The sequence below is a fragment of the Coregonus clupeaformis genome, chromosome 17, assembly GCF_020615455.1.
Source record: "Coregonus clupeaformis isolate EN_2021a chromosome 17, ASM2061545v1, whole genome shotgun sequence".
Classification (NCBI taxonomy): Eukaryota; Metazoa; Chordata; class Actinopteri; order Salmoniformes; family Salmonidae; genus Coregonus; species Coregonus clupeaformis.
Window position 1 is genome coordinate 26,318,331 of NC_059208.1, and position 27,796 is coordinate 26,346,126.

At 44.4% G+C, this 27,796-nt stretch overlaps 2 protein-coding genes across 6 annotated transcripts in view; one reads left to right on the forward strand and one right to left on the reverse strand.

The window, feature by feature from the left end:
- Positions 1–487: 487 nt before the first annotated feature.
- On the reverse strand, positions 488–10,060 carry LOC121556083 (RNA-binding protein 42-like). Its single transcript, XM_041869959.2, has 11 exons — positions 9,931–10,060; positions 9,627–9,687; positions 9,314–9,449; positions 9,102–9,171; positions 7,546–7,617; positions 7,263–7,435; positions 5,458–5,634; positions 5,118–5,264; positions 4,813–4,930; positions 1,640–1,834; positions 488–1,233 (listed from the first exon to the last, which is right to left on the reverse strand). Exons 2-11 carry the CDS (start codon positions 9,680–9,682, stop codon positions 1,121–1,123), a joined length of 1,257 nt encoding a protein of 418 aa, XP_041725893.2. The 5' UTR covers positions 9,683–9,687; positions 9,931–10,060; the 3' UTR covers positions 488–1,120.
- A 3,575-nt stretch (positions 10,061–13,635) lies between these two features.
- The window catches only part of LOC121556089 (CD276 antigen), a 149,723-nt gene continuing 135,562 nt past the window's right edge, over positions 13,636–27,796 (forward strand). Inside the window, exons 1-6 of one of the 5 annotated variants that reach the window (XR_006661894.1) lie at positions 13,639–13,649; positions 13,768–13,799; positions 15,745–16,089; positions 16,171–16,443; positions 16,546–16,630; positions 16,753–16,844. Coding sequence is in view for 4 of the 5 variants with exons in the window: in XM_041869967.2 (XP_041725901.2) it covers positions 13,645–13,649; positions 13,768–13,799; positions 15,745–16,089; positions 16,171–16,443; positions 16,753–16,892 (795 nt within the window). In the remaining variant the exon portion in view is untranslated. Of the gene's footprint in view, positions 13,800–15,744; positions 16,090–16,170; positions 16,444–16,545; positions 16,631–16,752; positions 17,408–27,796 lie in introns of those variants that run through there. The other 4 variants (XM_041869967.2, XM_045226235.1, XM_045226236.1 and 1 more) reach the window with 4 other exon arrangements.

Below are 27,796 nucleotides of genomic sequence, written 5' to 3' on the forward strand. Positions count from 1 at the left end.
ACAATCATTCTTTGTTAATCATCCAATTAATTTCCTAGACAGACATCCTAATCAGCTTTAACACATTGTTATTTCCTAGAAATTGTGCGCTGTGAGGGCAAAATGTTTAAGTTCCACTATACTTCTAGCCTCAAATCGAATCCGCAACAGTATTATCCAATATTCCCCCATTGTATGGCACAATTGAGAATGCCTTATCCCTCTGGCTATGGTAACATTGAATACTCCAAATGGTAGTTGGCCAAAATATTCTATATTAGTTTTTATTTTAAAAGCTGACCTTACCTTCTATTTTGTATACCTTTATAATTTAAAGCAAGGTATGTATATCAACCTTACCTTTCAATGGTCGGTTGAGTAAATAATCAATAGATTGTTTTGGAGCCCCATCTTGTGACCAATTTATGAACTATCCCACCTCACCTCAGCAAATGCTATCATTGCCTGGGCTGGAGAAGACAGGAAAGGTGATTGCCTGGCAAATATGTCAAGCTTGTTAAGACATTTGGTTTTTATTTAAAACATTTGCATTGTTCTCTGCTTCTTCAAAATAATCCACTTTAATGTACAAACGTTTAGATTTTATTTAAAAAATGTTTGCTGTATGAATAACAGAGGCTGTCCGGAAATACATAATTGCCATTGGAAGTAGTTTCCACAATAGCATATACATAAATGAGATCACCAATCTCACATTTCAGACAAAAAACATCTGAGATGCATGGGAGCCATACCAACTATGAAAATCTGAGTGATGTTCAGAATTTTTTTGTACAAACTAAAATGTTAAAATAAAATAAAAAACAGGAGAGCAGTATATTCTAAACTTCAGAAGGGCACGGTACATTTGGAAAGGTTAATGTCTAACCATTACAACCAGGGCCAGTGCCATGTACAGTGTTTTGTAGCCTAGTTTAACCATGTTCCATGAGTAAAATGACATCCCTATTCCGTGATAATTGAAAACATGTCAGATGAGCCGAGACGCCATAGATCATAGCTGGATGAGTGGCCTTCAACTGGGCGATGGCAACTGTGTTCTGCCATCAGTGTTATTCTCACACGCACACTCCCAGTCAAAAAACAACACTCGCACATACATACACAAGGGAAACACTGTCTATCTCAGTCCCAGTTTCTTTTTCTCCTTCTGTTTCTTGCGTACAACTTCCATATTCCTGTCCTTCCACATGCTCTTTCTCAGTTTGATGGGTCTGCTGCCCACATACTTCCCTGTGGACAAAAACAGTCTAAGATCAGTTGAGAATTGGACTGGCGCCACCACAAAGGTGTTAGGAAAGGAGAAGACTATGCCATTCCCCCCACACACACAATTTCTCACCATTCATCTCTCTCATGATGCGGATGTAATCGTTAGGGTCCTTGAAGCTGACAAAGCTGTAGCCCTTGGCCGTGCATTTGTCACCTTTCTTAGCTTTCTAACTATGCTTTCTTGCTAATTATGCAGCTAATCCTGTTTTTGCATGAAAAAAGAAAAGTCCATGTTCCAGCGAGATATTACTCATGACTACGGAGACTCAGAATTAAAAGATCCGGATCAGGAGTTACTCCCCATTTTAAAATGACATCTTGGATACAAAATTGTTGGTACATTTTACACACGCACACTATTGCTCACCGTTCATCTCCCTCATGGCACGGACATAGTCATTGGGGTCCTTGAAGCTGACAAAGCCGTAGCCCTTGGTCTTGCCTGTGCGTTTGTCCCGCACCACCTTGGCTTTCAGGTAGGAGGGGTAGCGGCTGAATGCCCTTGCCAGGATGTCGTCGTTTACCTCATTGCCAAGGTCTCCACAGAAGATTCTGAAATCATCTGGATGGAGGAGGGAAAGTCAGAAGATGAGGTGTGAGGCTGAGCAAAGAGGGAGGGACAAAAAGGGAATGGGACAGTCGCCTGTTTGTAGTGAAAACAAATTATACTATTCTCAATACAGGTAACTAGGTAGCTGCTTTTAGCAATGCTAGTATTTACACACTAGTGTTGCTGGGAATTTGCTTGCAATTTAAAAAAATTAAATGAAACTTACTCTGTTAATTGTCCTTATGGTCCTTATGCAGTGGGCAATTTGAGAAAAAATAAGTCCTGCACGTGTACCATACCTGCAAAAAATATATAATCAAGAACTTGTGGGGGACTTTTATTTTGACATGAGGTAAGCAGAGGAACTGATCTCTCTGAGGAACTGCATGGGTCTACAACAGACCCACCTTTCGAAATTCTGTTTAATTATACATTCCTTCAGATGTTAATGGAACGCATAATTAAACAGAATTTCCAAAAGTGGGTCTGTTGTAGACCCTGCAGTTCCTCAGAGGTCAGTTCCTCTGCTTACCTCATGTCAAAATAAGTCTGCGACAAGATCTAGCTTATTTTTTTTGCAGGTATAGCGCATGTGCAGGACTTATTTTCATGAGGTAAGCGGGTCTACAACAGACCCACGTTTGGAAAGTCTTTAACCCTAGGATGCATATGCCGGGTCAAAATGACCTGGCCTAATGTTTTTTTTGCTGAATAGACCCCCCCCCAAAAAAAAAAAAGTCATCTAATATTCCAGGAATTCCTTAAATAATGTGTCTTTAATGTTCCAACATCCTAGTTTTGTTGTTTAATTTCTTATTTTTTAAGTAAAAATAGTTTTTGCATCACTACCAAGTTTTCATGTGGGTCAAATATGACCCGTATGTATTTCATATGGAATTCACTGCATTGCACTCGTCAAACTGACCTTTCTTTTCGCTACAACAATAAAATCAATGTAATTAATAAAGTATTTATTAAATATCTTGTTTTTAAATGTTCATTAATCACCGTTTTAATTTAACCTTTTTAACTCATTGAGTAAAATTAGTTTAATAAGGAGGCTCATAAGAATGTTGCCAGATATACAACCAAAATGGTTTTACAGATGCTGGATGAGGAAGTCATTGGTACCTCCGACTCAGAATCTGAGGTATCCAATTCAGATGACACAGACTATGTGCCTGTTGGTCAAGTTGGAGTTGTGGATGCACCTGGTAGTCCAGCTGTCCTAGATGATTCTACAGATGGGGAGGAGTCCTCCCCTGAGGAGAGTGAAAACCAGTCAAATAGACTGAGTAAAAAGGGGTCTTACTGGAGTGAACATCCCCCACTAAAGGCAGGACCAGAAGCCATAACATCCTGAGGAGCTGCCCAGGGCCTGTGCCAGGGTCAACAGTTGTGTCACCAAAAGATAACTGGGAGCTGTTCAACATCATTGAGGAGGTCCTAAAGTGTACAAATTTAGAAGGACGGAGAACAGCGACAGCAAAAGGGAAAGAGTGGAGAGAGGTCAACAAAGAGGAACTAAAGGCCTTTATTGGTTTAACCCTCCTCGCCGGCGTGGAGAAAAGCTGGGACTATTTTGGATCCACTGCAGAATCCAATGTATAAGGCCACCATGTTGGTCGGAAGATATCCATCGCTACCTGAGGCTTGACGACAAGAGGACCAGAGTGTTCAGAGAAGCAACAGACCACCTGGCAGCCTTCCGGCATGTGTGGGACCTTTTCCTAGCACACTGTAGAGGAAGGTTCATCCCCAGCGACTGCGTCACAGTAGATGAGCAGGTTTCCTCCAGACGTGACGCTTGGCATTCCGGCCAAAGCGTTCAATCTTGGTTTCATCAGACCAGAGAATCATGATTCTCATGGTCTGAGAGTCCTTTAGGTGCCTTTTGGCAAACTCCAAGCGGGCTGTCATGTGCGTTTTACTGAAGAGTGGCTTCCGTCTGGCCATTCTACCATAAAGGCCTGATTGTTGGAGTGCTGCAGAGACAGTTGTCCTTCTGGAAGGTTCTCCCATCTCCACAGAAGAACTGAGGCAATGGAAAAATGTGGGGTGATGAAAGAGAGCCATGCCACCACCACTCAGAGCAGCCAGGGCCAGAAGAGGAAGATGGTGCCAGCTCTGCCCAAGCACAAAGGATAGAAAAGTCAGCTGCTGGTGTTCTCAGTGCAACACACCTGTCTGCAAAGAGTACAGTCACATGCTTTTGGTTTGTAACAAATGCATGGAGTAAGACGGCATAAGTAAGCATGACACGCACACACACTTTGTTCCTTTTAGTGTTTATGTTTTCTAAATTCACAATTGTTAATGTTGTCGTTTATATTGATGATGAACTTTGGATTTTCAAATACAATTTTTGAAATATTATAAAAACATGCTTAAGGTGGTTTTAATTTGTTCTTCACACTAAAAGGTTGAATGTGAAACTTTGATTGTAAGATTGATTGTAAGAAAAATATGCTAATATTTTCATAATGTTACATTTACATTTTAGTCATTTAGCAGACGCTCTTATCCAGAGTGCATACATTATTTTTTGAAATGTGTATCAAACTGTTGAAGAGCAACTAAAAACATTTCAAACAATAAAATAATTATTGAAAGGTCCAAATCATCACTCAAAATAATGATGTTCCAAAAAATTTATAATATTTTAGACCCATATAAATAACACACAGATATTACATTATCGGGTCATTTTGACCCGGCATATGCATTCTTGGGGCGTCATGTTTACTATGCATCCTAGGGTTAATTTATGTTCTATTAGATGTTTTTTCTCAATTTCCCCCCTGCATAAGGACCAACCCTATGGACAATTGGATTTGATTGAACTTCTGGCATCCGGCGGGCTATTCAGTTTTTTTGCACGCTAATTCCCTAGCAAATCTACTGTGTAAATACTAGCATTGCTAAAAAAAAGCAGCTAGTAACTAGGAATTAATCGTCTCAGTGTAATCTGAAGTCATTAGCTATCTTACCTGAATCCCACTCCAGTAGACTCTGGTCCTCCCAGCTGGTGCCTGCGGCTGTACGGATACACTTCTTCGCCTTCTCTTGCTTACCCTTCTTCTTCTCCTCTGCTGTGCTATCCACTGGCTGCAGAGAAACACAAGATTCTAGAGTCAGACATATTCTAGAGATTGCTGCAATACTGGCCCTTTGTAGGGTTTGGGTCAAGTCTATTTCAATCCACCAATTTAATTGTACAAGCATTTTGAATGCCGAAAAGTTTAAACCCTTTAACTTGAGCCAGGGCTGATAAACAAGGCAGAGAATTCTGTACCTCAGTGTGGACGGGCTCGGGCTCTGGCATGCTGGGTCCGATAACGTTGTCATCTGAGGCGGCAAGGCTGGCCTCCTTCTTAGCCTCCAGCAGTCCGGCAGCCATCACTGCTGCCTGCTGCTCTGCTACAGACGCTGCCAGCTCCTCCTGATGAGGTCAGAGGGAGAACAGAGAGGGAAAAAAAAACTATCAGAGACATGATGATAGATAAGATTCAGTGTGAATTTCCAGCAAACATCAGCAGATTTGGCAAGTATGTCAAATGCACATTTTAAGTAGTCGTTGAAAAAAATGAATGCAAAAGCATTGAAAACTAAAGAGTAGAAGTGAGTGTGCTTACCATGCGAGCCTTTCTCTGGGCATGGATGTCTGGTATCTTGGGCCCAGGGGGAGCTGTGTAGACAGTGGGGGCCGCGGAGATGATCGAGGGGGTGAGCTTGGGAGGGGCCTGGGTCACAGGCCTGGAGGGTGCTGACACCATGGAGTGTCCCATGGGTGTCCCATGGGTCGACCCCACCTGTAGATGGTGAGAAATGGTAACAGCATATAGAAAAATGGAGATCATGAAGCACAACAGAACTGAGCAAGATTGACCAAGCCTGCTCACATTCATAATTGAAGACACAGTTAACACTGAATTTCCTTAAAGGTCTTCCCACACTGTACGTTGGATTCAGTCTTTTACGATTATTACATGTCACACTGTGCGATCTTACCTAATTAAAATCTTGATATCTTGCTGGCCAGATTGTACGATTTGCTTCAGTTCTGTTAACACATTCTGTGATTGGCTTGCGAGGCTATGTCTGTTGATGTATGCGATGTCAACTGCAGCGGTGTATTTGATCTGCACATGAGCCAGCACTAGCAGAGCAAGCCTCCCTCTGTGCTTATGCATGAGTGAAGTGAGTTCAGAAAAAACGGAAAGTATGCAACTTAGAAATAGTTTTACATACAAACGTTATATGTCGGAACTCAGAATCAAACACGCTTCCCAAAAATAACACGGCCACTGTGATAGAACGTTTATTTTGATTGCTGATTTTGTGCATTTATCAAAATCCCATCAGGTAGCCTTTTTAGCATTTTTAGATATAGCCTAAACAAGATTAGGGAAATCATTCTTCTTGCAAAGCATTTAAATGTTTAAATCAAACTATTACAGGGACAGTGAAGCATCTTTTCTTCTTTTGGCTCTATACTCAAAGTTTGGATTTTACTATGGAGGTTAAAGTGCACACTGTCAGCTTTAATTTGAGGGTATTTTCATACATGAACTGTTTAGAAATTACACCACTTTTTGTACATAGTCCCCCCATTTTAGGGGAGCAAAAGTTTTGGGACAAATTCACTTGTGTATTAAAGTAAAAAGTTAAGTATTTGTTCCCATGTTCATAGCACGCAATGACTACATCAAGCTTGTGACTTAAATTTGTTGGATGCATTTGCTCTTTGTTTTGGTTGTTTCAGATGATGTTGTGCCCAATAGAAATTAATGGAATTTATTGTAAATAAGAATGAATGTTTCGAAGTACTTCTACATTAATGTGGATGATACCATCATTACGAAACATCCTGAATGAATCGTGAATAATGATGAGTGAGAAAGTTAGACGCACAAATATCATACCTCCAAGACATGCTAACCTCTCACCTTTACAATAACGGGAGGTTAGCATTTTTCTTTCTCACTTATCATTATTCATCATTCATTCAAGATTATCCGTAATCATGGTAGCATCCACATTCATGGGCATTCACTGTATATTAAATCGGACTATTCACAATAATCGTAGTGTTGTGTGCATACTCAGTGCCGGCCGTGTTCCTATTGGTAAGTCACCGGGATCGGCTCGTAACACCAGCCACACTACACGATAAAGGCTCAACATTTCTGACACTGCCAGAACTTTGTCTGAGCCTACGACCGCATGTAGTGGTACTCAATCAGCAGACCTACACCATGTCACACTGAACGAGCCAAGAAAATGATTTTCCCACAACATGAAAATGTTGTCTGCGACCGACAAATCGTAGTATAAGACGTCTAAAATCGTACAGTCTGTGTGGGCCTTTAGGCAGACCATTGATATTAGTTGTCCTAGGGGCCTCTATGAGGGATAAAAAGGCACTATAGCAACTAACCGGGGGTCCTCCTGAGCTCATATGTCCCATTGGGTCCATGGGATGCTGAGGATGCTGAGGGGGTCCTTGCATGGGGGTGCCATCATCATGGGCGGGGAGGGGGGGGCGTGGCAGTGGGGGAGCCATCATACCCTGTGGAGGGGGACCACGCATCATAGGCATCCTCGGACCCCCTGAAAGAGAGATTTCCAATTAGCCTCCCAACACATTGTTTTTCATTTGAAGACTGAATCGCTGTTTAGCTAGCACTGAGGTGAAGTCAGCAACAGTAGAGATAGATTACCTGGTCTCTGCAGGATGTGCGGCATAAACGCTGGTCTCATCATTGGCGGTGGTCTGACACCTGGGGTTATAGCTGAAGAGCAGAAATGATCAACATTGTTATTGGGTAAAATAAATTGTTTAAATGTCAACTAATGTAACAATATGTGGTCCTCTGTAGCTCAGTTGGTAGAGCATGGTGCTTGCAATGCCAGGATAGTGGGTTCGATTCCCGGGACCACCCATAATGAAAAATGTATTCACGCATGACTAAGTCGCTTTGGATAAATGCGTCTGCTAAATGGCATTCGGAAAGTATTCAGACTCCTTGACTTTTTCCACATTTGCCTTATTCTAAAATGTCCTCATCAATCTACACACAATACCCCATAATGACAAAGCAAAAACAGGTTTAGAATTTTTTGAAATTTAATTTAAAAAACGGAAATATCACATTTACATAAGAATTCAGACCTTTTACTCAGTACTTTGCTGAAGCACCTTTGGCAGCGATTACAGCCTCAAGTCTTCTTGGGTATGACGCTACAAGCCTGGCACACCTGTATTTAGGGAGTTTCTCCCATTCTTCTCTGCAGATCCTCTCAAGCTCTGTCAGGTTGGATGGGGAGCGACACTTCACAGCTATTTTCAGGTTTCTCCAGAGATGCTCGATCGGGTTCAAGTCCGGGCTCTGGCTGGGCCACTCAAAAACATTCAGAGATTTGTCCCGAAGCCACTCCTGTGCTGACTTGGCTGTGTACTTAGACTCCAAGCTGGCTGTTATGTGCCTTTTTTTGAGGAGTGGCTTCCATCTGGCCACTCTACAATAAAGGCCTGATTGGTGGAGTGCGGCAGAGATGGTTGTCCTTCTGGAAGGTTCTCCCATCTCCACAGAGGAACTGGAGCTCTGTCAGAGTGACCATCGAGTTCTTGGTCACCTCCCTGACCAAAGCCCTTCTCCCCCCATTTAATCAGTTTGGCCGGGAGGCCAGCTCTAGGAAGAGTCTTGGTGGTTCCAAGCTTCTTCCATTTAAGAATGATGGAGGCCACTGTGTTCTTGGGGATGTTCAATGCTGCAGAATTTTTTTCCTACCCTTCCCCAGATCTGTGCCTTGACACAATCCTTTCTCGGAGCTCTACGGACAATTCCTTCGACCTCATGGCTTGGTTTTTGCACTGTCAACTGTGGGACCTTATATAGACAGGTGTGTGCCTTTCCAAATCATGTCCAATCAATTGAATTTACCACAGGTGGACTCCAATCCAGTTGTAGAAACATCTCAAGGATCATCAATGGAAACAGGATGCACCTGAGCTCAATTCCGAGTCTCATAGCAAAGGGTCTGAATACTTATGTAAATAAGGTATCTGCTTTATTTTATTTATACATTTGCTAAAATTTCAAAAACCTGTTTTCGCTTTGTCATTATGTGGTATTGTGTGTAGATTGATGAGGGGGGAAAAATATGTAATCCATTTTAGAATAAGGCTGTAACAAAATGTGGAAAAAGGGAAGGGGTCTGAACAATTTCTGAATGCACTGTATTATGTTAATAAACGTGAATCAAACCATGTCACCTGGGCCTACAAATGCAGGGGGTGGAGGTCCCACGAAAGTGGCAGCCCTTGCATCCAAGGTTTGCTGGACCTGAGAGAAAAGGGGATTTGAAGGAGTTGGATACATCCGGCTAACAACACATTCTGTTTGCTTTTAGGTTTGAGTTCGCTCATTCTACTATTGAGCTTTCGTATATAAATGTTCAATCATTCTTTCCTCAGGATCTAAGTACCTGTCGGTAGGTGTTGGTGCCGATGATGGGTCGGATCATAGGTACAGCCATAGGAACACCCATAGGGACCACCTCCATCACTGCAGGGTCTCCTGCAGTCATTGCCACTGGACCCCCCAGGACCTCCTGCTCAAACCTGGATCAGAACCAACAAGAGTTACCAACAGATGACGACTGTCATGAGATATTGTTTGCCTGTCCTGATAGAGAAGTAAGCCCATTTAGTAGGGGTTGTTTTGGCATAGTCACCACACACGTCAATGCAATCTTATTGAAGGTAACCGAAGTGTCATGTCTCAGCTCTTGTACTCACAGAGCCATTTCCGCCTCCATCTCCTTCAACCGCTCCTCTCCGGATTTCATCGCCATACTTACTGCAAAGACATAAAAGTTGTTGGTAGTCCATTATTTTGTGGTAAACACATCTAGCTAGCTACTAAATGTGTACAGTTAACGTTTGGCTAACACTAAAGACATTGATAGTTGGCTTGTTTACGTTATTGGGTAGTAACTGTTAGCAAACGTTATCGCTAGTTGTCTGGTTAACGTTAGCCAGGATGACAAAATGTAAAAATCAGCATGCTAGTACAGCACGTATATGTACAAAACGTTATTACCCTAAGTCGTGACGTTCCAAAAGTATTCAATCTTAACTAGCTATTTAAATAAAGCATGAATTGTTGTATTTGTCCGTCGCTGCAAACTGAGGCCAACGTTGTCCAAAATGGCCAGTCGCATTATTATGACGTTGTTATGAGTCTTGGTTGCGTTCCATCCCGACTGTGTGATTGGGTCCGTTCCAGGGGGTCTGATCTTCTTCTTCTTGTTTCGTGTGGTTTTCCGGCAGACTAGACACTTTGTTGAATATTGCTGTCTTTCCCTGTTCGGAAAGTTCATTGCACATTTGTTCACAAAAAAAGGGAACTTGCACCACCATCTAACCCTATATATACAGTACCAGTCAAAAGTTTGGACACACCTACTCATTCAAGGGTTTTTCTTTATTTTTACTATTTTTTACATTGTAGAATAATCATGAAGACATCAAAACTATGAAATAACACATATGGAATCATGTAGTAACCAAAAAAGTGTTAAACAAATCAAAATATACTTTATATTTGAGATTCTTCAAATAGCCACCTTTTGCCTTGATGACAGCTTTTATTCAAGTTTGTATTGATATACACATGGCAGTCAATGAAACATAAAACTGAAATACATGTCGAGGGTGTAGCTTCTTTTAGCAATGCCGGTGTATACATACACTAGCGTTGCTCCCTTTTGTATGGGGTTGCAGAAAAACAGTTTGTGGGAAGCCAGAAGTTAACTTTGTGGACTCTGATATCGTGTCCCGTCGGAAGTTGGTGGTTATTGCTGTCAATCAAAGAGTCCGCTTAGGCTGTACCTTGATTAGAAGTTTTTATTCGTATCACAAGTTTACAGCATAAGTTACAGACCCGCAGTGTCTGGAGAAGCACCGTCCCAAATTAATCTGAATGCTTCTGACCCCTCCTTTGTCTAGCTCCTACTTATAAACAATGGCAAAAATGGGTTGCTCCCTCTTTCGTCCAATCACCGGTCTCCCCTGGGGCGTCACCCTCCAAACGGCTACATTTGAACTAAGATAAACAACATTCCATTTCTTCATAAAAACATTTAACAAAGGCATAATCCTAATACACGACACTGACATCATACAAAATACACAAAATGTTTTTTAAAAATACATCCCATTTCTTCAGTCACAGTTCAAATCACATTCCTACACAGGCTCCGGGGCCTGTGAGGACAGATCATTCATCGACAGGATTCCTTATGTACATTTACGTCATTTAGCAGACGCTCTTATCCAGAGCGACTTACAGGAGCAATTAGGGTTAAGTGCCTTGCTCAAGGGCACATCGACAGATTTTTCACCTAGTCGGCTCGGGGATTAGAACCAGCGACCTTTCGGTTACTGGCACAACGCTCTTAACCACTAAGCTACCTGCCGCCCCACCATAAAATCCCTGAGTCCCACAAAATGTTCAGCCGCACTCACAACAATGCCTATTTCCACAGATTTCCTCTCTGTTTGCGCTGTGCAGTTGATAACCAATGCAATAAACGCTACAAAGTCCACCTTCTTAACATGCAACATGTCAGGATCCCTCTCTTGACAAGGAATATTCTCTGGTGTCTCTGCTCCTACTACCATTATTTCTTCAACATCACTCCTTTCTTCTACTTCTCTCAATACCTCCGGATAGGAGACATGCTGGACAGCCCTTATTCTTGCCTCCTCCATCTCCTACATCCTAACAGGGAACTTCAGGAATTCGGGCGCATGTTCATCACCACAATTGCAGCATTTAGGCTCAGCTGGCATACAATACTTCTCCTGTCTACATACACTTGTCACATGGGCATGGGTTTGGATATGAAAGCTCTCACAGGGTATCTCATAAAACCCAAATACACGTGAGACGGGAAAGACTGTTCTTAAAAAAACAATAGAATGGATGGAGTGAGGAAGCCCATGCGGGTCAGTCGGTGTGCACCAACCGCTTGATCCAATTCTTCACGTATATCCTTTGCATTCACCAGAGATAACACCCTTGATAGGTGCCCTGCTTCCAAAATCAACATGACACATTCCAATCTGATATCTTCTTAAGGTGCAGAGCATGCTCCTTCTGTTCCATAGATACACAGAAAACCAAAATAAGCCCACTTCTCATTACTCTCACCGACGCCACCTTATCTAACGCATCCACGATTTTTATAGAGACAGGTCTCTCAGGTAACATCGATCCAAAAACCTTACTCCGACAAATTGTTTTTTCAGAACTAGGCTTGGATTTACTAGATTGCACTACCACTTGACTTCTCTTATATCCTTTTGTATTCCCCACTGTAATCCAATTCTTCTCCCTCACATCTGATTCAAACAGAATGTCCCACTTCTGCCATCTTCCCCCCCTTCAAAGAGCAGAGTGGAACTGAGACAAAATATCTAAAGGAACGTATTATCAAACAGACTTTCCAAACGTTGGTCTGTTGTAGACCGACTTCCTCACGTCAAATTAAAGGTCCTGCACTTGCGCCATATGTGAACAAAAAATTAATAACTTGTGGGGTATTTGATGCACAATTGAGAGCATCCTGTCGGGCTGTATCACCGCCTGGTACGGCAACTGCACCGCCCGCAACCGCAGGGCTCTCCAGAGGGTGGTGCGGTTTGCCGAACGCATTACCAGGGGCAAACTACCCGCCCTCCAAGACACATACAGCACCCGATGTCACAGGAAAACCAAAAAGATCATCAAGGACATCAACCACCTCAGCCACTGCCTGTTCACCCCGCTATCATCCAGAAGGCGAGGTCAGTACAGGTGCATCAAAGCTGGGACTGAGAGAATGAAAAACAGCTTCTATCTCAAGGCCATCAGACTGTTAAATAGTCATCACCAGCACATTAGAGGCTGCTGCTGCCTATTGAAATCACTGGCCACTTTAAGAAATGGAACACTAGTCACTTTAATAATGGTTACGTATCTTGCACTACTCATCTCATTTGTATATACTGCATCCTATTCTATAATATTCTACTGTATTTTAGTCCATGCCGCTCTGTCATTGCTTGTCCATATATGTATATTTTCTTAAATTCCATTCCTTACTAGTTTTGTGTGTATTGGGTATATGTTGTGAAATTGTTAGATATTACTTGTTAGATATTACTGTCGGAGCTAGAAGCACAAGCATTTCGCTACACTCGCTAAAACATCTGCTAAACACATGTTTGTGACAAATAAAATTAGATGTTATTTTATTTTTATATTGACATGAGGTAAGCAGAGAGGAAGTGGGTCTATGACAGACCCACGTTTGGAAAGTCTATATAATAATAAGTTCCTTTAGATATTCTGTCTCATTTGCCCCATCTTAATGACCAACCGTCCTGCCCACCAGCACAGTATGTTGAAATATAATTTTGTTTAACTTCTGACTTCCCGTGGACTGTTTTCTGTGCAACCCAATACAATAAGGAGGAATGCTAGTCTATGTAAATACACCCCCGTTGCTAAAAGCAGCTATCAAGGGTGGCGCATCAGCTGCTGCAATACTTTGTACAGTATTATATCTCTTTCAGCATCCCTTTCAGTCAAAATACCAGTTATTTGCGATGCAAATCATTTTTACATGGTTTCATGTTCAAGTCCCTCCCTCTTGAGAGTTAACTTAAGGACCAATGGAATTGTTTAAAATGTGCAAAACCCTCCCACCCGGCCTTGTAAAACAAACTCACCCACGACACTACTTCCTTTATGCCTCGCTCTCAGCACATGGGGTATGCGCTAACATGTCATTCCCTCACACAAAGTTTATTAAATTATAAAGTCAGTCCATGGATTATTAGAAGCAGATTTCAAACAGTATGTGTATCTCTGTATATATTTGTTTTTCAGGCTGCATGTGGTCTCCGTACTATGTATTACCAGTAAGTAAAAACTAAGTATTTTCATATGGTGTGTTGGTAAATGGGATCCCTCAACAATGATCACATGGGTACATTGATTAGTGCATCTGTGCAGTACTCAAGTCTGTTATTTGTTTACTACATATTCACATTGTTTGATGAAAACAAATAATAAACAAGCCCAGGTAAACATATATCATAGATTGTGACATTTCATTCATTTCCTCCTTTCTTGGTTACACAGCAAAGAAGTAGGGATACAATATTGGAACAATGATTGATTTTCTGTTATTAATACTCTAAGTGAGAATGTGTGCGCAAAAAGTAATGTCATGATAAATGTAACTATTTTGCTCGATAACAATAAATGGCCTACAATGATGAAATTATTTTTTTAACGGACAGTTACATTACATTATTAATGGCAGGTCTCTACACATTTCTTTCCCAGTGCTAAGTCAACTGAGATGGTAGCCTAATATTTTAAAAGTAAGCTGTTTCATCTAACATATCCAGGGAATGCATGATTTATATTTTGATGTGCAACCTGCCAAAATAGGATCCAGAATGATCAGATTCATTTTTTGCTCTTCATAGAATTTGCTGACATCTTTGTGCATATATGCTATAGGCTATATTATTCACCACCTGAGGAAGTCGGACCTCAAAACACTAGCTAGATTGCTTACTCACAATAAATATGTTGCTATACATGTAGGATAATTTATCAGTAAATGTAGGCTAATGTCCTACAAAAACTTTCCAGGCCTAGGCTATTTGATGTACAACAAGAACTCACGGTTTTACCAATATGACGACATATTCTGACTTTTATCCATGTTTCTCAAGAGGTGCAATGTCAAAGTTGCGCCAAACGTCACATTTCAATGTGTGTTTTTTTGACAACCTGAGGTTGCTCCTGCTTCTTTGTATCATTCAATTTCTTTGTGTGCACAGTGCAAGAAGGAGTTTAGTGGCTCCCGACAGCGAAACGGAGACGGGCAGATACCTTCATAGCAGGAGTCACTACCACTCACAAACAAGGCCTATAGACCAAGGTTTCCCAAACTCGGTCTCTCAACTAGAGATTGAAATAAATTGTGTTAAAAAATAAAAATAAAATACATTTAACGCTACCTGAATTGACTCAGAAAAGTAACATAAGTAGGCCTACAGTTTTATAATCCCAGCGCTATTAAGAGCGAGAATTGGAGGTGAGGATCATTCATTAGTAGGCTAATGCCTGGCATGTGTCTATGAATTCAGTTCTTACACTGGAAATCGGGGGCGCAACTTTTCACATTCTGAAAATGCATTTTTGGCCCCCCAGTTTTATCATTGGAATGTGACACAAAATAGGCAACGGTGTGCTTTAGGACCATGCGGGCTCTTCCGAGTGGTCGGGTAGGCTGTTTGGAGTGTTTATCCGACTGGATAATAAAACAATAAAAAAGCGTCATGTCTAAAACCAAAATTGCACCCCTGCGTGAAATTATTGAGATGGTGGTTGCTTCTAGAGAATAAAGACCCATTATGTAGAGCTCCTGTATGCTGCCTCTGTCTGGTCTTAATTTTGCCGATTAAACTCAACTCCACGATTTACGATGGAGTTGAGCTGAGACTAGAGTGGGCAAACTGGAGCTCCGATGTCACATAAAATGACGTTTTTATCAAAAGACTGATTTCAGGACCCCAACATTTGTCTGTGCAATTGTGGGCTATTCTTTGGGTGCTGAAATCAGTCGTTTTTATAAAAACATTTAATGTGAAGTTGGAGCTCCAGTCCGCTCAAACGAGTCATCACTCAATTCCATCTTAAATTGTGGAGTTGATTTTAGTCGGCTAGATAGCTAGGCTTAACTTTCATTATAGTTGACCTTCTACTCTGAACCCTCCAAACAGCGTATTACATTGCCAATACCACTCTCTCTCCCACACCTCTCTTTCCACTTATTCCATATATCAGTGGTAATTACAACCAGTCTACAAACCCGAGAAGTGGCAGCTCCGGGCAGTGACATCACCCTTAGCTGCTCTTTCCCTCCATCTAAAAACCAGAACCTCAACTTGATCGTCAACTGGCAGCATGGAGAATCAGAGGTGGTCCACAGCTATTACTATGGGAGAGATCAGCTGGAAAGACAGAGTGTTGTTTACAAGGGACGCACTCATCTGTTTGAAGACCAGCTCACTGTGGGAAATGCCTCACTTAGACTGAGTGGGGTACAGCCGAGTGACCAGGGCCAGTACACCTGTGATGTGACAGATGAACAGAGAAGCACCCAGGAAAAGCTACTACTTCTAGTGGCAGGTAAGTTCCATTGTTGCTGCATTGTATAGTTTAAATGATGTTAACTGCCCCTACAAAAGTATTTATTATTTTTCAAACCAGGCCCTTATGATGAGCCAATGATATCTGCGCAAGCCACTTGTGATGGCTTCATTGTCACCCTCCATGCCTCTCATGGGTTTCCCCAGCCAGAGGTACTGTGGGGAGGTGTGATGGGCAGTAACACCACTATGGAGTTGGACAGCAGAGGGCGGTATGATGTCAAGAGTGAGTTGACCCTGAGGCTGAACAGCACTCTGACTGTTACAGCCGAGCTGAGACTGAGGGTTCTGGACCAGAGCTTCACCAAGTCTCTCACACTCCACCCACCACCAGGTAAAAGATCAGGGTTCCAGTGTTTGTTCCAGAGTTTTTTTTTATTGGGTATTTTGGATTATTGATCATGCATGTGTTCTTATTCTCATTCTTCTGGTGTAGTTTGTACCTAGTCCATTGGGATGTGATGAATGATGATACCACACTTGCACAATGGCCTTTCACCATGGGCTTCCTGGAGCAAGCTGTGAGTGTTGTTCACAATACTCTACTACAGTTCATGATAAAGTACTAGTCCGATATAGAGGGAAATGTTGCTTATTTCAGTGACTGAGGTTGAGTGCTCCTTTCTTCTCCTCCCTTCCACAGTGTGCTGTGTGATGCCTGCTGAGCAGAGGAGCAGATTGTTGATGTATCCCCTGCTGCTAATGCTGCTGGGATTGGTGCTCCTGTTATCCAGGAAGTGGTCTGACCAGGAGACCAAAAAGGATAAGAAAACAGAAGAATAATATGACCTTCAGTCCATGGTCACTCAACAGGCTTTATGCCAGAGCAATTTGCTTACAGAGATAAAATATAAAGGGATGACAGCCTTTTACACTAAAGTACATTTTCATGGAATGTAATTTTGTAAAATCAGAACTACATTATACACAAAGTTCAACAAAATACAGTTGACCCCCTACAGTTGCCACACTCACTATAGTACTCAGACAGTGAGAGTTTCACACCACACCACTAGATGGTCATATGTACCTCTACTCCAAATCTGGTTCCTCTTAAGATTTCTTCTTGTAGGGAGTTTTTGCTTGCTGCTACTTGCTCAGGGGTTTAGCCCAGGTTACTGTGTAAATCACCTTTGACATCTGCAGTTGTTTTACCGGGCTTTATAATTAAAATGTATTTATTTATTGAAATGATGGCAGCTATAACGTCTAATGAAAATTGTTACATGTGTGTTCCAGTCAATGTATCATACATTCCAGAATTTGTTGTATTGTAATAAAAGGAGATGAACCCCCAATTGTGATGTATTTTTGCTAAATCTCTTTTACAGGAGGGAACTGGCATGTTGACAGTATTCCAGCAGTACAGGGAGTGTCATTTTCTCCTGTAACATTTTCTTATTTTAGTAGAATCCTCTTGGTCAAATACTGACATGAAACTATAATTTTATTTCATTACACCCAGAGCAAATAGTAGTGTTTTGGTGTTCCAGTGGGATGCAGAGGGCGACATTGATCAAAGCCAGGTGATTTCCCATTCTCATAGGCTTAGACTGCACAGGGGAGATTCCCAATTCATGTGGACGCACTGTGAGTAGCCTGGATGTGTTTTCTACTGTAGCAGCATGATGTACAGTACCCATCACCTAAAAAGCAGAAAGATAGTCCAACATAGCCTCCAACAGCTACTCTATAGTTTACCGAGCTACCAATAACTTCTCACTGGAAGAAGTTAAGCTACACCAGCATTTCCCATCTTCTGGTTTTTGCCCTAGCACTACAGAGCTGGTTCAAATAATTGAATAGTTTATTATTATCCCCAGGACCAAGTTTGGGATACCCTGAGCTACCCTTCAAGAGATTCTCTTGTACTTTTATATACTTTTTAACAAGTAGTTCTGAATGTAGCACTCACAAGTCAAAAGTATCTTCCGAACATTGCGTACTACGTCACAAATGTGCAGATATGTGCACCACATCATTGCTCTCTCTGCTGTGTCTACTGAGCCATTGGGCCCGCCCTGCAACCTCATTGGATAACGCTAGGCAGCCCTCTTGCTAGCTGTCACTCAAATGTGAAGGGCTAGAACTCGAATTGCTATGGCCCACATGGGAGGATATGTAGGGAAAATGGCTCAGCACAGCTTCAAGAAAACAGTCGCTTTCAAACTAGGGATTTCGTGGCTAATTGAAGTTAGACAGTACATCTGCTCATAGATTATGCATGTATGAACTACAGATTGACACATCCAGCCCAAAGAGGCAGGTTGAAAAATACTTTATTTGTCGCAAAAATACCAGAGCAAGTCTTTAAGTAAAATATAGTTTACTTAGTTTACTTATAGTTTATCTGAAAAAATAGTTCACTACATCAAAACTACTTAGTGAAAAATTATATCTAAATATGAAATGTCATAAGCTAGGTTTCCATTAACTTGTCCGGTCATTTTTGTCGACATTTAGAAAGTTTGCATGGCTAGTAGATGCAACAATTGCCTGTTCACAGTATGTTTCCATTGAACTGTCTTGTGTCTATACAAACAGTTGGACGTAATTACATCATACCTAAAAAACAACAACATTTTTCTCAAAACCTAGAATGTCGAATAAATATGAAGTGGTTAAAGTGTTTCCATCCATTTTGGTAAATTGATAAATGTCAGCCTGTATAACCCTGCCCACTAACAGGTAACTGTCACGATCGTCGAAAGGAGCGGACCAATACGCAGCGCGTGGAGTGAACATGATGACTTTATTTATTAAAGCAACCACGAAAAAACAACAAACAAATGACGAAGTGAAGTCCACAGTCGCAATGACTGAAACGGAACAATAACCCACAAAGACAAAGTGAAAACACCCAGTATATATATGGCTCCCAATCAGAGATAACGAGCCGACAGCTGACACTCGTTACCTCCGATTGGGAGTCATATGACTACACAGCCAACATACCCAAAAACACAACAAAACGAACACACCCTGACTCAACATACAAAGTCCCAGAGCCAGAGTGTGACAGTACCCCCCCCTAAAGGCGCGGACTGCGACCGCGCCTCAATCCAGGCTAAACAAGGGAGGGCTGGGCGGGCATACCTCCTCGGCGGTGGCTCTGGCTCCGGCCTAGACCACCACCCCACCATAGTCACTCCCCGCTTACGTCGCCTCCTCCATATGACCACCCCCAACTAAACCCCACTGGATTAAGGGGCGGCACCGGACTAAGGGGCAGCACCGGACTAAGGGGCAGCACCGGACTAAGGAACAGTACCTGACTAAGGGGCAGCACCGGCCTAAATGGCGGATCCTGGCTGGCTGGCTCTGGCGGATCCTGGCTGGACGGCTCTGGCGGATCCTGGCTGGCGGAAGGCTCTGGCTGATCCTGTCTGGCAGAAGGCTCTGGCTGATCCTGTCTGGCAGAAGGCTCTGGCTGATCCTGTCTGGCAGAAGGCTCTGGCTGCTCCTGTCTGACGGAAGGCTCTGGCTGCTCCGGTCTGACGGAAGGCTCTGGCTGCTCCGGTCTGACGGAAGGCTCTGGCTGCTCCCGTCTGGCGGAAGGCTCTGGCTGATCCTGTCTGGCGGACGACTCAGGCTGATCCGGTCTGACGGAAGGCTCTGGCTGCTCCCTTCTGGCGGAAGGCTCTGGCTGATCCTGTCTGGCGGACGACTCAGGCTGATCCGGTCTGACAGAAGGCTCTGGCTGCTCCTGTCTGGCGGAAGGCTCTGGCTGATCCTGTCTGGCAGAAGGCTCTGGCTGCTCCTGTCTGATGGAAGGCTCTGGCTGATCCGGTCTGACGGAAGGCTCTGGCTGCTCCGGTCTGACGGAAGGCTCTGGCTGCTCCCGTCTGGCGGAAGGCTCTGGCTGATCCTGTCTGGCGGACGACTCAGGCTGATCCGGTCTGACGGAAGGCTCTGGCTGCTCCCTTCTGGCGGAAGGCTCTGGCTGATCCTGTCTGGCGGACGACTCAGGCTGATCCGGTCTGACAGAAGGCTCTGGCTGCTCCTGTCTGGCGGAAGGCTCTGGCTGATCCTGTCTGGCAGAAAGCTCTGGCTGCTCCTGTCTGGCGGAAGGCTCTAGCGGCTCCGGTCTGGCGGACGGCTCTGAAGGCTCATGGCAGACGGGCGGCTTTGCAGGCTCAGTACAGACGGGCAGTTCAGACGGCGTTGGGCAGACGGGCAGTTCAGGCGCCGGTGGGCAGACGGGCAGTTCAGACGGCGTTGGGCAGATGGACAGTTCAGGCGCCGTTGGGCAGACGGGCAGTTCAGGCCCCGTTGGGCAGACGGCAGACTCTGGCCGTCTGAGGCGCACCGTCGGCCTGGTGCGTGGTGCCGGAACTGGAGGTACCGGGCTGAGGACACGATCTCAGGGCTAGTGCGGGGAGAAGCAACAGGGCATGCTTGGCCCTGGGGGACGCACCGTAGGCCTGATGCGTGGTGCCGGAACTGGAGGTACCGGGCTGAGGACACGCATCTCAGGGCTAGTGCGGGAAGCAGCAACAGGGCATGCTTGGCCCTGGGGACGCACAGAAGGCCCTAGTGCGGAGAGCAGCAACAGGGCATGCTTGGCCCTGGGGGACGCACCGTAGGCCTAGTGCGGAGAGCAGGAACAGGCCGGGCTGGGCTGGCGACGCGCACCGTATCCCTGGTGCGAGAGGCCGGAACAGGCCGGGCCGGGCTGGCGAAGCGCACCGTATCCCTGGTGCGTGGAGTAGGAACAGGCCAGGCTGGGCTGGCGACGCGCACCGTATCCCTGGTGCGAGTGGCCGGAACAGGCCGGGCCGGGCTGGGCGAAACGCACCGTATCCCTGGTGCGTGGAGTAGGAACAGGCCGGGCTGGGCTGGCGACGCGCACCGTATCCCTGGTGCGAGTGGCCGGAACAGGCCGGGCCGGCTGGCGGGCGCACCGTATCCCTGGTGCGTGGAGTAAGAACAGGCCGGGCTGGGCTGGCGACGCGCACCGTAGGCTTCGTATGAGGCTCAGGAACAGGCCGGGCTGGGCTGGCGACGCGCACCGTACACTTAGTGCGAGGAGCCGGAACAGGCCGTCCCGTACTGGGGACACACACTACTGGCTGTACCTCGGGATTAGGAACGGGCCGGACCGGACTGGATACACACCTCAGTCTCTCACGCCGTGCCTCTACATCTCCTTTCCCTACTTTGGCCAGTGACCCCCTTAACCTGGTAGCCTCCTGAATCCGTCCCTTCTCTGCCTCCGTCAGCCCCCTTAACCTGGTAGCCTTCTGTATCTGCCTTGTGGCAGCCTCCTGCTGCTCAGTTGCCCAAGCCATGTGCCCCCCCCAAAAAACTTTTTGGGGTTGCCTCCGCATCCTTCCGGCGATGGCCCTGCTGACGCCGTTGCTCCTCTCGCCGTCGCCTCTCCACCGTCTCGCTCCATGGACGGCGATCCATCCCATCGAGGATCTCCTCCCAAGTCCAGGACCCTTTTCCGTCCACCAGTTCCTTCCATGTCCAGACCCTTTGTTCCTGGACGCGCTGCTTGGTTCCTTTATGGTGGGTTATTCTGTCACGATCGTCGAAAGGAGCGGACCAATACGCAGCGCGTGGAGTGAACATGATGACTTTATTTATTAAAGCAACCACGAAAAAACAACAAACAAATGACGAAGTGAAGTCCACAGTCGCAATGACTGAAACGGAACAATAACCCACAAAGACAAAGTGAAAACACCCAGTATATATATGGCTCCCAATCAGAGATAACGAGCCGACAGCTGACACTCGTTACCTCCGATTGGGAGTCATATGACTACACAGCCAACATACCCAAAAACACAACAAAACGAACACACCCTGACTCAACATACAAAGTCCCAGAGCCAGAGTGTGACAGTAACTGCCAAAATAAAGGAAACACAAACATAAGGTGTCCAGGCTCTGTCGTAGCCGGCCGCGACCGGGAGACCCATGGGGCGGCGCACAATTGGCCTAGCGTCGTCCAGGGTAGGGGAGGGAATGGCCGGCAGGGATGTAGCTCAGTTGGTAGAGCATGGCGTTTGCAACGCCAGGGTTGTGGGTTTGATTCCCACGGGGGGCCAGTATAAAAAATAATGTATGCACTCACTAACTGTAAGTCGCTCTGGATAAGAGCGTCTGCTAAATGACTAAAATGTAAATGTAAAAATGTGTCTTAATAGGGCGTTGGGCCACCATGAGCGAGAAGAGCTTCAATGCACTTTGGCACAGATTCTATAAGTGTCTAGAACTATTGGAGGGATTTATAATTTCTTTTTTTGTTGATGGTGGTGGAAAACGCTGTCTCAGGCGCTGCTTTAGAATCTCCCATAAGTGTTACAAGATCCTCCTGACCTACAAAGTCCTTCACCACCTTGGAGAACATGCATATGGGGAATGTGGAGACGAGGTCTAGTTAAAGTGCTGTTACTATGGGGGTTGTGCAGTGAGCACAAGCAGTAGTAAGGAGGACCATTAGGACAGCAAAGACAGAGTATTGGCACCGGTTCTGAGGAAACATAGGCAGGACTACCCCTGTGGGAGAGGTATGGGGGATGATTAAGAGTGGGGAGTGGGGACAAACAAGATTGGGATCTCCCTGTGCTGAAAAGTGGGGAAAACTGTTGCATTGAGAAACACGATGAAGGCAGAGATTTTAGCCCAGGCATTTGTGAAGGTGCAAAGCTCAAATAATTTGGCAGAGAAGGGACAGCGTGGGAGAGAGAGGGTCAGAAGAGAACATCTGGGGGTCCTGGATCAGAGAGGTGGTGGAGGAGGCATTGAATTCCCCTTTTACATTGGCTGAGATGAAGAGAGCATCTCCTGGGAAGGATGAGATGTGTTACATCATGATGGCTCAACTCAGTGACACTGCAATGGGAAACGTATTGAGGCCCTTACAATAAGGTGTGTCAGGAAGGGACCAGGCTGTGGTGGTGCCGATATGGACACCAGGGAAAGACCCTACTAATCCATCAAGCTATAGGCCGATAGTGTTGACATCTCATGTCTGTAAACGTATGGAAAGGATGATAACGGAAAGGCTCACTTACTTCCTGGAGAGCAGAGGCCTATTGTCATCAGACCAAAGTGGGTTTAGAAAAGACAGGGGAATGATGGATCCTGTACTGTGCCTAGAGTCGGACATACGGAAGGACTATGATATGATGTGGAAGGAAGGTCTGCTTATCAAACTGGACATCATGGGCGATGAAGGACTTTTTTTTGGACAATCAATACAAGTGAAGGTGGGTAGCTCTATGTCAGAAAGGTATGAGGTGTATAATGGTATCCCCCAGGGAAGTGTCATTAGTCCTTTGTTGTTCTCCATCATGATAGACAGTGTATTCTCCAAGGTGAGACCAGATATTGGGAGGTCATTGTTTGCCGATGACGGGGCACTGTGGAAGAGAGGGAGAAATATTCCTGATACAGCCGGGAGAGTTCAAGAAGCGATAAGACAAGTTGATCAGTGGTCCCTCAGGTGGGTCTTCAAGTTCTCCATTGAGAAAACACATACTTTTTTTTACTAGAAGGAAGGTTGGGGAGGAAATATGCCTGAAGCTGTATGGGGGGAATCTAGAGAGGGTGGGAGTGTTTAGGTTATTGGGGGTAATGTCTTGTATGAGATTTTGCAGTGCCTGTTTAGATTGAGACACATGGGGGTATTTGTGAGGTTTCTCTGGGTGCCAGCTCATATGGGAGTAGAGGGGAATGAGGAGGTGGATGTTCTTGCCAAGCAGGCTCTCAAACATCCTTATGTTGACATGGAAATGCCAATAAGAAAAGCAGAAGCCAAGGGGTTAATAAGAACAGTGGTTAAAAACAAATGGCAACAAATGTGGAACAGGGAGGGAAAGGGAAGACACCTGTATAAGATCCAGGAAAAGGTGGGGGCAGGGAGGTCCTCAGGTCAAGAGAGAAGGGAGGAAAGTGTAATAACAAGGCTGTGATTGGGACAAACAAGTCTGAAACACACATTGAAATTGGTAGGAAAACATCCAACTGGGAAGTGTGATCACTTTCACGAGGGTATGGAGACAGTGGAACACGTTCTTTTTCAGTGCCAGCACAAGTTGAGGGAAAGGGATATATTATTATTAGATTGAAGGAGTAATGGTGTTGAAGAGACAAGTTTAATTGTACTGTTATGGCAACCTTCACGTGATGTGATATTTCATTGCGTATTTTGTTTCCTTAGGAAGACAAGACTAATGGGTAGGATTTAGACCTTTCCTGTCCCTGGTCCACACTCCAGTCCAGTTGGTGGCGGTAAGGCTCCATTAAAGTTAGTTGCCAACCGCCATATAAAAGCCACAGAAGAAGACGAAGAAGAAGAAGAAGAGAGGGACTTTTCCTTCACTATTTTTGTCCCTTATTTCTTCGGATCATGGGGTATGCGCTAACGTTTCATTCATTCACTCAAATGTTTAACAAAGTTTATATTGTACGTTTGCCTACTGACAAAGTGTCACGAGAATTTTGTTATCTCAATGGTTGAAGTCAACTACTTCTTAAATCTCAGAATAATTCCCAAAAGGTTGTAAATCTCTTAGTTTAAATAAATTAAACAAAGACTCAATCCTGCAATGGTCAGCATATTTATTAATGAGAGCGCTCTGAAACAAAATGGTCATACAATATTTTTATACGTAAAAATCCCACCCCTCTTTAGGCGGGCTGTAGTTTTCCACTGGAAAACTGCTCTCCTGACCATCAGGTCACACACACACACACACACACACACACACACACACACACACACACACACACACACACACACACACACACACACACACACACACACACACACACACACACACACACACACACACACACACACACACACACACACACACACACACACACACACATACACACACACACACACACACACACACATGCACCACTCTTCCAAGCCTAACGGCCTCTTTATCTTGGTTTCTCAGTTGTCTGTAGACAGTTCTCCTTCTCCTTTGTTGTCTGGTCTAACTCCTATTCAAATTGCTAAATAGTAACACAATGTCATAATCTTTACTGGTCCTACACACATTATTCGATTATAGTCTCAGGATTCTAACACATTTCATAAAGTGGAGTGTAATAATTAGTCATTACCAAATTATTCTATCAATCCACCCTTTGACTAAATATTACACACATACTCCCAAATTATATCTTGTTATAAAAATGAATCACACACATTGAAGCATATAAATTGATTTGCATATAAAATGAATCACTAGTACAAAACACCCTATAATAACACAATTTGCCTGGCATGCTACCAAATTTTACTTCCAACCATAACACTTCTTGTTTAGATTTTCACTATAACTTTCATTGAAAAGATAGTATACTTAAACATCAAAAATTGTCTAATTTAATACAGATTCATCAGGATTTAAATGTTCTGCATCTTCCACTAGAGTGGGAGGATATAGGTAGTCGTTCCATCAGTCTGAGTTTGGGACAGGTCCACACCTCACCATCTGCAGGGATGCTGCCTTTTCCAAAGACCTTAACACAAGACCTCGCACACACAGGATTAAACAGCATCCACATAACACCAAACTGAACATTCCCACCAGAACTGCCCCCCACCACTGTTGCCACAATCTGTTTCCATTTTCCAAACATATTATCAAACCAACCAGTTAATGAGTTGTCAATGCCAGAGTTCTCAGCCAGTTCCTTTGCCAGTGTGGTGAGTCCCTGGAGGGCCTTAGTCACTGACCCATCAGGTGTTGTATTATTGGGGATGAAAGTACAGCACATAGATCCAAACAAAACACAAACCCTGCCCCGTTCAGCCAAAAGCATATCCAAAGCTATCCTATTCTGCCATGCCATTAAACTAGTTGCCGCTGTCTGCTCAGCCAATCCCTTTATTGCATCACGAGTGTGATTAACAAACCTCTGTTGGTTATAGTAGATGTAGTTTATCCAATCCACATTCTTATTAATTGTTGCCCACCAGAAAAGACTTGATTCAAAACCAGCTGCAATCTGATTCCTATCTTTGAATTCTTCTGGAACCCCTCGAGGTACTCCTATCCCATCGATATACACCCTCTCATCAAAGGATCCTGGGAGGAGGTCTCGCCTTCTACGTGACAACCCACCAGTTTTTGACATGTTGGATCGTTTGATGAGAGTGAAAGGCATTACCAGCTGGGCCAACACACAGGTTCCGGTCCAATTCGCATGTAGATTAGGCCATAATCTGTTACCACCACACAACCACCAGATGTCAGCACGGGCCTGATTTTGGTTACTAAAATCCTCTGGCTGCAACAAAGAGGAGAGATTGGTCATGGTCTCTTTAGTTGTGACATTCTCGATGTGGGAGCAGGAGCTAAGATGCCCTACCCCGTATTCTATTTTGTAAATCCTAGAAAAACAATAATAAGATTCCCCTGAGACTTCAAACGGAGGTAATCTAGGTCGGGGGGACGTCGTTACCGGGGGATACAGATATTGCAAGTCAATACAAGACTCCATCACCACATTCCCAGGTGACTTGGACAATTTAACCATGCAAGATAAACCTGACGGAGAGTTAAGGCCCGTCAAGGGTAACGGAGTAGTGGTCAATCTAGGTTTAGCTGTCCCACAGGCGTAACAGTCCTTTTTGGACATAGTTCTTGCCGTATACTGTATCCATTCCAACCCAGTTTCCACCTCCACTACTTCCTTCAAATCTATAGTTTGCACTATCTTCACCACAGCCCCAGTCTCACTCACTTCAGTTGAAGGAGATATTTCACTGGTCGGGACTGTAACATCCGCTGGGTTGATCTCTACCCGGAAAGCCACTAATGGATCTTCACAGCATTTGCAGTCAAATCCAATATACCCTCATCAGTAGCCTTTACCTGTTTTAGCGTGATTCGGACTTTCAGACAGTACTTACCCTTTCCCTACGTTAAGCTGCCTTCTCTGCCTGCTCTTACCTTCCTCGGGCCTGTCCTTACTGACTTGAGTTAAATTAACTACCACTTCTGGCTGGTCAGCGGGTTTGAGTGTGCTAGGAGTATGGCCCCCACAATCAGACAGCCACCTACCGTCAGCATACCTGTGAATCCCCACCCTCGTCCTGCGAACATGTCAGACGCCAGAGGCCAACCCATTGCTTTACCTTCTATCGAAATCACCCAGGGATCATCAGACAGGGTAGGGGAATCTTCATTAAGGAGCCAACCCCCAAGCCCTAGTGGTGATCGGTTCTTTCTCCTAACTCTGTGTTTGTTCGTCAGGTGTAGCTGGGTTTACCTTTTTGCAGTGTGTGACATGCACCCAGGTGGATCTTTCGGCGATTCTTACAGCAAAGGCCATCACCAACAGGACCTGATATGGACCTTCCCAACGGGAATTGGATCCACACCCAGTCACCTGGTTGGATTGAGTGGGTTATCTTCTTCTTTAGTTCTCCTGTTGGGCACAAAATCTTTGACCTACGTGTTTGGTTAATGAACAGTCTCCTCATATGTTCTGCTAGAGTGTCTTCTACCTTTTCAAAGGGAGATAGTCCCTCTTTATCTGGGGTTATCCTAATCGTGATCAACACTATTGGTAGGCATTGTACCCAATTTCTTCCCTTCACTCCGTGATAACTCTATAAAATCAATTTCCAATTGCTGGACTGGATATTTTGCCAGGGGATATTCCCCCTGGGGTGCTCTCTCTACCTTGGTGATTATTCTGTGCAC